The 11,915-nt window shown below is 38.2% G+C and overlaps 1 protein-coding gene across 1 annotated transcript; it reads left to right on the top strand.

The window, feature by feature from the left end:
* Nucleotides 1-656: 656 nt before the first annotated feature.
* On the top strand, nt 657-1,652 carry LOC110288257 (olfactory receptor 2AJ1-like). The gene has a single exon (XM_021154653.1). It carries the CDS (start codon nt 688-690, stop codon nt 1,627-1,629), a length of 942 nt encoding a protein of 313 aa, XP_021010312.1. The 5' UTR covers nt 657-687; the 3' UTR covers nt 1,630-1,652.
* The last annotated feature ends 10,263 nt before the right edge of the window (nt 1,653-11,915 follow it).

The raw sequence follows: 11,915 nt of genomic DNA, 5'->3' as shown, positions 1-11,915 counted from the left end.
CTGTCTCTTACACACACACACACACACACACACACACACACACTCACACACACACACACACACAAACACACACACTGATGTTTAATCATAGTCATTTGAAAGAAGTACTGAATGTTTCTAAACCTAATCATGGTTAGCTCCCATTATTGTGTTGAACTCAGCACAAAATACCCACATAATTCATGCTTTTGTTAATCTTCCATACTTCCTTTAATAACTGGAGCCCATTTTTCCTTATTCAAGATTTAAAGTTAAGCAGACTGTAAAAGAGCAGGAAAATCTGGGTTTCGACTGGAATATACAGTTAATTAATGAATGGTTTTACAATGCCCAGGTTCTAGGGCGAGTCCAATCCTATGAAAACCCGAGTGGAGATTACACAGGATGTGCAATTGTGAAAAGTTTATTCAAGTAATGAGTGGGCTTGAGTAAAGCATATGAAAGTAAGTGCAGTTACAAAATCTGAAATATAAAACAGTCAATTCCAAACTAAATATTAAATTTTGTTAGAACAAAACACCATGCAATTATAACACATCTATTTTGAAACCCCCTATGAGGCACTTGATGGTGAATACAAATTACATATCAACACAATTCATTATGTAAAATTATAAGTAAGTCATAGATTTAACAACTTTTTCATAATTAAAGAATGATCTCTTTGCAGGTAAAATAGAAGGAAATATGGAATATGAGAACTACACTTTTAACAGCGACTTCATCCTCTTGGGACTGTTCTCTTCTTCAAAGACAAGCTTAACTTTTTTCTCAGTTATATTTTTCATTTTTATTATGGCTATAACAGAAAATGCCCTCATGATCCTCCTAATCCACAGGGATTCTCGACTCCATACCCCAATGTATTTCCTGCTCAGTCATCTCTCCTTCATGGATATCTTGCACATTTCCAACATTGTTCCTAAAATGATTGCTGACTTTCTCTCAGGCAGCAGAACTATTTCCTTTGCAGGCTGTGCCTTCCAGATATTTCTCTCCCTTACCTTGCTAGGTGGTGAGTGCCTTCTCCTGGCAGCCATGTCCTATGATCGATATGTGGCCATCTGCCACCCACTTCGCTACCCTGTGCTGATGAGGGATAACTTCAGTGGGCTCCTGGCTGCAGGCTCCTGGCTGGTGGGTATCCTCAACTCCATAGTACACACAGCTTTTGTACTCCACTTTCCCTTTTGTCACTCAAGAGCCATTGATCACTTTTTCTGCGAAGTCCCTGCCATGTTGAAGTTGTCATGTATAGACACAACACACTATGAGCAAGGAGTTTATGTGAGTGGCATTATTTTTCTGATGGTCCCATTTTCTATGATCTCTATATCTTATGTGCAAATTCTCCTCACTGTATTCCAAATGCACTCNTCAGGGGCCCGGCAAAAGTCCTTTTCCACCTGTTTATTCCACATGGTAGTTGTCATAATGTACTATGGGCCAGTCATTTTTACATATATGAGACCTCGCTCATACCACACTCCAGGGCAGGATAAGTTTCTGGCAATATTCTACACCATCTTGACACCCAAACTCAACCCCATAATCTACAGCTTTCGTAATAAAGATGTCCTCATGGCTTTGAAAAACATATTCCAAAGTAATATTCTGAATAAAAAATGAGTAGAAAAATGCCTCTTTTTTGTGTTTTGTAGACTCACATTCTTAAGCTTGTTTTACATATTTACTTCAGAGTAATGAGTAATTGTACCCAGGTATGTATTTATGTCTGTATAGAGATGCCCATGGTTAAATCTTGCTATGTTGTAGTAAGGCAACAATAAAACATTATTTATGAAGACAAAATATTTTTAATGTATTTAGAGAAAATATTTTGGAATTATGTGTGCCAACCGCTGTCACAATTTTCTAAACTAATGCACAGGAAATTTTTCTATTAAAATTGATTTATTAATTTTATTACTTGCAACAAAATAGAAAGATATAATTGAATTGGTAAAGGTTTAATCATATTTGTAGCAGGAACAGCAGGTTTGCCTTTAGTAAATGCTGGGGACCCTGTAGCTGCAAAAGGATCTCCTGCAGGAATTTCTTATTGAGGTCTGCCTGTGATACCAGCATTCCTGCAGGATGACCTAATTGAGCACTGCCTGAGAGCGACAATTGTAGGTGCAGATAATGCCAGCCAGTCAGGCATTGCTGTTTAGAATAGATATTTTCTTCAAACCAATGGAGATATGGGTGGAGGATATTAAAGGAGCTTGAGGTAGTGTTCAGATGAGCTTTCTGTAGCATTTCTCACCTGCTCCCAGAGTCTGTGTTGTTGGCTCTGTGAAAACTTCCCCATTCCACAAAGGCAGGTAAGGTGGGGGGAGCTGTCCAGGGTACACGCAACACATGTCACATCCGATATTTTGAGCAACTAACAATAAATAACCTGAGATAAAATGAGAATACATAATATAAAGATATAATTGGTGGTCATTCACTAAATTTTTTTAAATCCTTAAAATTTCAAATATTTTTCAACTCATTTTTATTTATTTACTTTTACCTAAATATTTGTTCATTATATAATTTCACCAGTTTTCTTTTTCATTTTCTTCTTTCAAACCCTCTCGCATACCTCTCTTGCTGTCTTTGCAATCTGTGACCTTCCTTTTCATTGTTCTTCCATGACAATGCATATGTATATACACATATAATCTTACTTATAACCTGCTCAGTCTGTTTAATATTACTTGGATGTATGTTTACAGGGATCAACATTTGGGTATTAGATAACTATTTTGTATGTTCTTTCCGTGGAAGACTATTTCTTTCTCTCTAAAGATTCCTTAGTTGCCTTTAGATCTTTGTGTAGAGTTGAGTCCTCATGAGTTTTTCTTGTGTCCACGTGTCTGTTATTCTCTGACATGTCTATTATTGCCATTGTTGAGCTTATGTTTAGGTAGTCATTCTGGTCAGACTTTATGGATATAGTCTCTGATATTACTAGGGGACAAAGTTTCACAGCAACCTCCCTGTTCCTCTGGCTGTTACANTTTTTCCACCTTCTCTTTTGCAATGATCTCTGAACTTTAGCTGAGAGACCATAGGTGTCTCTGTTGAACCTAGTTCCCACACCTTTGCATTTTCATTGGTTGTGGTTTTCTGTAATGATCTCCATCTGCTGCAAAGAGAAGTTTTCTTGAGGGATGAAGAGTAGACTTAACTGTTTATATAAGGACAGATGTTTAGATTATTGTAGGGTTTATGCTGTTTTTCTAAAGTGATGGTTTCCTTCAATTCCACTGAGTAGTTAGCTAGTTTGCCAATGCTTGGTATGGTTTATATCTTGCTGAGTGGGTTGTCAGTCCAACAAGACAGCTGTTGGTTACTTTCAAGTTATGTTTGTCCCTAGTTTGCCTTTAGAGTTATTATGTCATGCTGTTCATTGACGTGGTTCATGGGTGTCATAGCTGTGTAGGACTGTTTGTTGCTCTCCTTGGAAGCTTTCATGACTCCTCTGGTACCACAAAGACTTGTCTTGAGGGAGGAGACATTAAGGTCAGTTCCACCTCAGGGCTCTCTGAACTCTGTTTCAGAAGTGCACAATATCTGCTTTTTCCACCTTATTTTTATTTATTTATTTATTTTTGTGACACAGTTTCTCTGTGTATTGTCTGGGAATTGATCTGTATAGTGGGCTGGTCTTAACTCAGAGATCTGCCTTCCTCTGCCTTGGAGTGCTGGGATTAAAGGTGTGTACCACCACTCCCTGGCTTCAATCATTTAAAAATATTTTTGCTTTATGTGCATTTGTTTTACTGCAAATCATCTGTTAACTAATGTTGTGCCTGTTGCCCTGGAGGCCAAAAGAGGATATCAGGTTCCCTGAAGCTGGAGTTCCAGAGAAATAATCCATTAAATATGGATTATGCATTAAAATAAAGTGGTTCCAAACAAGAAATAAAAGTGGCTAAGAAATAGCTCAAACTATTCATCATCTCTAGAAAATAGGGAAATGAAACTCAAAACAGCATTGAGATTTTACTGTATCTCAGTCAAATAGCAGAGGTCCAGAAAACAACTGACAATACACACTGGAGAGGATATGGAAGAAGGGAACCCTTATTCACTGTTTCTGAGATTGCCATCTATTCAAGACACTCCAGAAATTGCTGTAAATGGTATTTATTAACTCTATTAGTTCATCCAGCCACCCAATAATCAAGACTGAATCATAGTAGATTTAATCAGTTTTAGCACAATTACTTGGGGATTAGCCATAATCTACNTTTCCAAGTTACTTTTTATTTTTTAGATGTCCTCCCCAAGAACTTGCTATTTGAATCTCACCTGGGCTGCTTTTTATCTCCATTAGCCTGTTCTCAGGGGGCATTCCACTCTGCTACACGCTCTTGGCCCATCTTTCTAATGGAGACTCTTCTCTTCTGTCTGTTTTTGCCTTCTTTTCCTTCTTTCCCTCTCTTCATGGTTCCTACCTAAGACCACAGCCTAGTAACTGAAATCTCCCTTACATCTATACTTCCCTCTGATTGTCTCTAGTAATTTTTATTTAAGCAGTCAAAGAAGAAAGGCAAGTAAAATTTATACCACATCATTTGGTGTATGTGAGAATCATCTTGTCGAGACAGCAACCACATCTTGGGGTTTAGCATTTGAATAAATAGCAGCACCAGACCAACAGATATTGACAGATATCCTCTCCAAAAAGTAAAAATAAATTCCATATGACCCATCTATACTACTTCTTGGCATATTTCCAAAGGATTCAACATTTTCCTCCACATATACTTGCTCAGAATTGTTCATTACAATTCTATTCACAATATCTAGGATGTGGAAATAACCTAAATGCTCTTGAGGTGATAAATGGATAAAGTAAATGTGGCATCCATACACTGTGGGATACTATTCAGGTGTAAAAAATTAAATCATGAATCTTGTAGCTGAATGGATGAAACTAGAAAAGATCATGTTGACTGGGGTATCCTAGTCCTAGAAAGACAAAAGTCATTTGTTCTCCCTCATTTGTGGTTTCTAGGTCCAAGTCTTCAAGTATAAGTATATAATCTGGAGTAACTAAAGAAACAGAGTGAAAGGGGATCATAAAGCGAGAACAATAATAGAGAGGAGAACAGCATACCCCCAAGATCTGAATGAGGAAATAGGAAAAATGGGACTCTAAATAGGAAAGCAGAGGAAAATAAATGCTGAAGAAAGAAGAGTAAAACTAAAACAAAGGTAAAGAGGTCTGAAAACTCACAAGGGGCCATATAATTATCCATTGAACACACACACACACACACACACACACCAATTCATGAATTGGAGGAAGATCTTCAGTTTAAATATAATCTTATAAGACCCTCTTCTAGTCATATTGATGTATTATTTATTAAATTCTCTTGGAAGTCACATGACAGCATTATATTCTAGGTTCTGTTATCAACTGGAAGGATAATCTACAAAAAATGTTTCAATGTACTCTCAAACATTTGCTCTAGGAAGGAAATTTGTTGTGTGTGTGTGTGTGTGTATGTGTGGGCCCATGCCTGGTATGTACGTTTTAAATTATGATTTCCAATTTGTGTATATAATTTATAATTTGTATATATAATTTACATAACGTTCTCTAATGCTCCCCTTAAGAGTTATAGTCACTCTCTCTAGTAAAACCCCCAATTCAGATATGAGAATTTGCACTTTAGATTGCTAACCATGGTTGTCCAAGAGATTCTCAAAACATTATCGGATATTTGATGAATGGAGAGAGGTGGATGAAAAATCTTTGTCTAGGGCTTCTATTGCTATGAATAAACACCATGACAAAAATTAACTTGGGAAGCAATTTTAGACCCTGGGACCTTTAATATCATGATATTATCATGGGCTCTTTTATATCATGATATTATGGTTAATATGATATTTTCTTACAAATGAGAAAGGAAACGTAGTTAAATAGAGATGTATTTGCTTGTTATGTTGAGAAGTGATCAGTTGTCTTGGATAATTTTGTTTGTTTGTTTGGTCAGTGGATTGGTTGCTTGGTTGATTTAATTCTGTAGACGTGACATAAGTTACAGCCATCTGGAAGGAGTGCATTTCACCTTACAACTCTCATGTGGTCTTTTAACTCTCATGTAACTCTAAGGGTAGGAACTCAAGCCAGGAACCTGGAGGCAGAAGGTGTCTGGATGTTTTTCTCCGAGTTTTCTCAGTTTTTTCTTATATATCCCAAGACTATCTGCCTAAAGATAGAATGATCTACAACAGGCTGGGCCTTCTCACACCAATCATTAATCATGAAAATGTCCTATAGCCTTGCCTATAGTCCAGTCTTATTAAGTCATTTTGTGGATTGAGATTCCATCTTCCAAGATGATTGTAGCTCATATCAAATCTACAAAACCAAAGCAAACACAGCCAAAATAAAGCAAACGAACCAACCAACCAACCAACCAACCAACCAACCAAAATTATCCAGGACAATTTATTAATTCTCAACATGATAAACAAACAAATCCCTATTAACTTACATTTCCTTTCTCATTTTTCCTCAAATGTCATGTTAATATTAAAATCATGTATACAAGATACAAACTTTTAAATGTTCTAGTGTCTTTAAAAGTCAAATACTATTAAATGTTCAATCCTTCTAAAACACCCAAACTTCCTTTAAAAGTTCAAATATTTTCTAAAAAAAATCCAGTTTATAGAAAGTTTAGAGAAACTATGAACACTTTTTAAAAATATTTAAAGGATCTTTAATGGGAGCTCCAGTAAAATAAAAAATAAGTTATTATTGTCTAGCTGTGACCTGGCTCTCCATTCTGGAGGAGCCTTGCCAGACTTAACTCGCCATGGAAAACTCCAGGAGACCCAAAACTGAACATCTTGGCGCTCTGCCTAATCATCCATCTGAGTTGGGTCCTCCATCATCCTAGCTGGTTTACATGAGACAGCTGACAGAGTTGAGTGAAGCACGTGATCTGTGGAGCCCCACTGTCTAGTCTGGGCTGTCTGGTCTGGGGGAGACATGCAGGTCACCAAGAGTGTCTTGACTCCCCATGAAAACCTTTGGGACCCATAAAACTAATCAGCTTGGAACCCTGTCCCACAAATCTTAGTTAGACCCTTCTGCCCCTTTCCCCCCCTACACCTCAGGCTGGGTCTTACTGGGACATACTTGCAGAGACTGGTCCTCCAGGGACACTGCCTGCAGAGTGGGGCTTCTCTGAGGCACAGCCAACAGAGTGGGGTACCCTGATAGCTATTGTCTATTACATGGCTCACCCCACCTTCCAGCTAAGTCCTGCTGCCATCAGGATCATCCTGCCTATACCAGGGCTAACTAGATGACTAAAAGAGAATTTATGGACACAATCAATGGCACCCAGGGCAATATGGCACCATCAGAGCCCAGCTATCCTACTAAAATGAACTCTAGATTTCGTAATGAATTTGAAGCACAAGAAGAGGATCTTAAATCCAATCGTATAAGGATCATAGGGGCCTTTAAAGAGGATATTAATAGATCCATTAAGGAAACACACCTGAATAAATACAAACAGGTACAGGCATTAAAAGAGGATGCAAATAAATATGAAGAAATACAGGAAAATACAATCAAGTAGGTGAAGGGTATGAATAATGCTAGGTAAGACCTGAAAAGGGAAATGGAAGCAATATAGAAAACACAAACTGAGACAATTCTGGAGATGGAAAAACCTAGAAAAGTTATCAGAAACTACAAACATAAGCATCACCAACATTATGAAACATTGAAGACAGAATCCCAGGTATAGAAATACAATAGAAGAAATCAGTATATCAGTCAAAGAAAATACAAAATCTAAAATGCACACATTTACATGACACAAAACATCCAGGAAGTATGGGACCCTATAAAAAGATCAAACCTAAGAATAATAGGAGTAGGAGAAAATTCCCAGTTCAAAGGCCCAGAAAACATCTTCAACAAAATCATAGTAGAAAATTTCTTCTACTTAAAGAAAGAGATGTCTAAAAAAGGTACAAGAAACTTAAAGAACACCAAAGAGATTGGATCAGAAAATAAAATTTTCTGATCACATAATAACTAAAACACTAATGCAGGAGAAAGAAAGAATTTTAAAAGCAGCAAGGGGAGAAGGTCAAGTAACATATAAAGGCAGATCTATCAGAATTACATTTGAGTGTCCAGTCTGAACTTATGCCCAAAGCAGACCTGGGGTGCTAGCTCCGCACCTAGTCCCACAACACCCAGAGGAAGCTTGACTCCCAGGTGCTCTAACATGCCCATGATTACAAGTGAGGCTACCATATCTGCCCTAACACCCAGAGTACCTGGGACTCCTGGGATCCAGGGACACAGGAACCCCCGTCCAGCAAGTGGCACAGGTTCCTTCCAGTTTGAACCTGCTCCTGGATCAGACCTGGGCTACTGGTTTGGCACTGACTACTACAACATCCACAGGAAGCTCAACTCCCAGGGTTTTGGATACACCAAGAATCACTAGAGCTCTGACATACTCAAGATCATATTTGAAGCTACAAGTCCTTTCCCAACACTCGACATAACTGAAAATCCCACAGAAACCAGGGAAACGTGAACCCCTACCCAGACAGAAGCACGGGTTCCTTCTAGCTTGCACCTGTGTCTGGAGCAGACCCAGGGCCTGGTACCCCACCCACTCTTGCAACACCTAGAGAAAGCTTGACTCCAAGGAGCAACAGGATCACACAACAGGATCACAGGAGCTTGGTCACACCAAGATTTCAGGATCCCAGAAGCAGTTTGATGCCCAGGATCTCTGACACACCCAGGATCTCAGGATCACGGGATACCAGAATCACAGGATTGCAGAGACAGCTGAACTCCAAGAAGTTCTGACACAACCAGACTTTACAAAACAGGAGGGAGAGGCTTCAGACATAGACAGCAAGGGCAAGGAGCAGTAGAGATAACCATATGGTGAGAGGCAAGAAGAACATAAGCAAAAGAAACTAAGGCTACTTGACAATATCACAACTCAGTTCTCTCACCACACCAATCGCAGGATACCCAAACACACCCGAAAAACAGGATTTGGATCTAAAATCTCATCTTATAAATATGATAGAGGAATTTAAGACGGATATAAATAACTCACTTAANTACAGGAGAACACAGATAAACAAGTAGCAGCCCTTAAAGAGGAAACAAATACATCTCTTAAAGAAATACAGGAAACACAATCAAATAGATAAAGGAATAAAACAAAACCATCCAGGATCTAAAACTGGAGAGAAAAACCATTAAAGAAAATACAAAGAGGGACAACCTTATAGATAGAAAACCTAGGAAAGAGATCAGGCTTCACAAATGAAAGCATCACCAACAGAATACAAGAGATAGAAGAGGGACTATCAGGCATAGAAGATATCCTAGAAGACACTGACACAACAGTCAAAGAAAATAAAAAAAAATCAAGAAGTTCATTTTTTGAGTTAGCTCAAAACATTCAAGAAGTCCAGAGCCACAGACTGGACTTAGTTGGTCATTCAACCCTCAGGGAACCAGGATTTCAGTAATCAGGTGAGCAAGGACTCAGTGGTTTGACAAACAGACATGGATACCAGAGGGAGTACTGTATCTGAATGTAATTTCTCAAAGCGAGCATCAGACTTATATATTACAGAAGAAAACATAGAAGTTAGGTGACACATCTGCCATATTACATTGAAGTTATCAGATACAAAAGGAAAAATGCTTACAAAAGACTGGCAGGAACCAGGCAATGTTTACAATTGAGATAAGATCAGCCCTATCTAAAGTCAGCTATTGACAGGAGCCNGAAGAGGATTTCACACCTTAGTCACAATTTATGCTATTCCTCTAAGCCTTGTGANAGCTTGCANNAGGGGNTTCTGCTCTTGTTGACCTTTTCATGAATAATGCAATACTGTAGTTCTTCCTTAAACCACAACCCTCCTTCTTCTTAGGCCATTGTAAATTCTTGCATAAGGGAGTAACTTGGCTGCTTTTTAAAGTGTCTGTTGGGAATCTCCANTTGTCAGAAGAACTCACCAACTTTCTTTTAATATGCAATGTAGTCTGCCATACCTGACTGTAATGAGNATTCTAAATTTACTATTTTGAACAAGCCCTGAGATTGCTAGCTCCTATCTGGCAAACTGTGAGATGCCTGATTACTAATTGTCAACCCTGGGACATTTCCTCTGAAAGAGTAGCATTCTTATAAAATTCTAAGCCAGGGTCAACTCCAGGACTGCTGAGGACATTGGTGAAACCCAGGACACAAAGTTCAACCTTATTTAGGTATTTGACAACTTATTTCTTGGAAGCACCTATAAAAAAACAATACTGAAAGAAAGCACACAGATCCATTCACTGACTAATGTAAAGACAGGTTTGGAGCATTCATGCTACAAGACGCCAAGCTTCCAGGAGACTAAGTTTCTGAGAAAATCTTTGCTTTGGGACTGTATCCAAGCTTGTGGGCCTATCACACTGTCTTCACTGGAGTAGGTGTGGCAATCAAGGACACAATAAAAACACTGAAACTAAGAATAATAGGTATAGAAGAGAGTGCAGATTCCCAACGCAAAGGGCCAGCTAATATCTTCAACAGAATTATAGAAGAAAACCTCCCTAACCCAAAGAAAGAGATGCCAATAAACATACAAGAAGTCTATAGAATACCAAACATCTGGGACCAGAAAAGAAATTCCTCCCACTACATAATAATTAAAACACCAAATACACAGAACAAAGAAAGAATATTGAAAAAAATTAGGGAAAAAGGTCAATTAACATATAAAGGAAGACCCATCAGAATTACACTAGACTTCTCTACAGAGAAGAAAAACTAGAAGATATTGGGCAGATGTCATACGGACCTTAAGAGAACAAAAATGCCAGCCCAGACTTCTATGTCCAGCAAAACTCTCAATTACTATAGATGGAGAAACCAAGATATCCCATGACAAAAAACAAATTTACACAATACCTTTCCACCAATCCAGACATACAGAAGGTAAAAGAAGGAAAACTCCAATACAAGGAGGGAAATCACACCCAAGTAAAAGTAAGAAATGAATCTTTTCCCAACACCAAACTAAGAGAACCACACAAGCATAATTTCACCTCTAAAAACAAGAAAAACAGGAAGCAAAAAATCATTGGTCCTTAATATCTCTCAACATAAATTGACTCAACTTTCTAATAAGAAGACATAGATTGGATATGTAAGCAGGACTCAGCATTTGCTGTAAACAGGAAACATACTTCAGTGACAAAGACAGACACGAACTCAAATTAAAAGGCTAGAGAAATATTTTCCAGGCAAATGGGTGCAAGAAACAAGTTGGAGTAGCAATTCGAGTGTCTAATAAAATAGACTTTCAACCAAAAGTTATCAAAAGATGGGTAAGGACTCTTCATACTCAACAAAGAAAAAGGAGTCTCAATCCTAAACATCTATGCCCCAAATGCAAGGGCACTCACGCATGTGCCAGAAATGATACTGAAGCTTAAAGCACACATTCANCCTCACACAATGATATTAGGAGATTTTAACACCACACTCTCACCAATGGACAGATCATGGTAACACAAACTAAATAAGAGACATAGTGAAACTAAGAGAGTTTATGAACCAAATGGACTTAACAGATATCTACAGAATATTTCATCCTAAAACAAAAGAATATACCTTCTTCTCAGCACCTCATAGTACCGCCATCAAAACTGACCATATAATTGAATGCAAAACAAGTCTCAACCAATACAAGTTGGAACTAGTCCCATGCATCAGATCACCAGGGACTTTGGCTGGTCGTCAAAAACTACAACACAAGAGGAAGCCCACATACACATGGAAGCTGAACAACTATCTCCTCACTGATAACTTGGCCAGGGATGAAATACAGAAAGA

Source organism: Mus caroli, unplaced genomic scaffold, assembly GCF_900094665.2.
Source record: "Mus caroli unplaced genomic scaffold, CAROLI_EIJ_v1.1 scaffold_17230_1, whole genome shotgun sequence".
Taxonomy (NCBI): Eukaryota; Metazoa; Chordata; class Mammalia; order Rodentia; family Muridae; genus Mus; species Mus caroli.
This window is presented reverse-complemented; position numbering and strand designations above follow the sequence as displayed.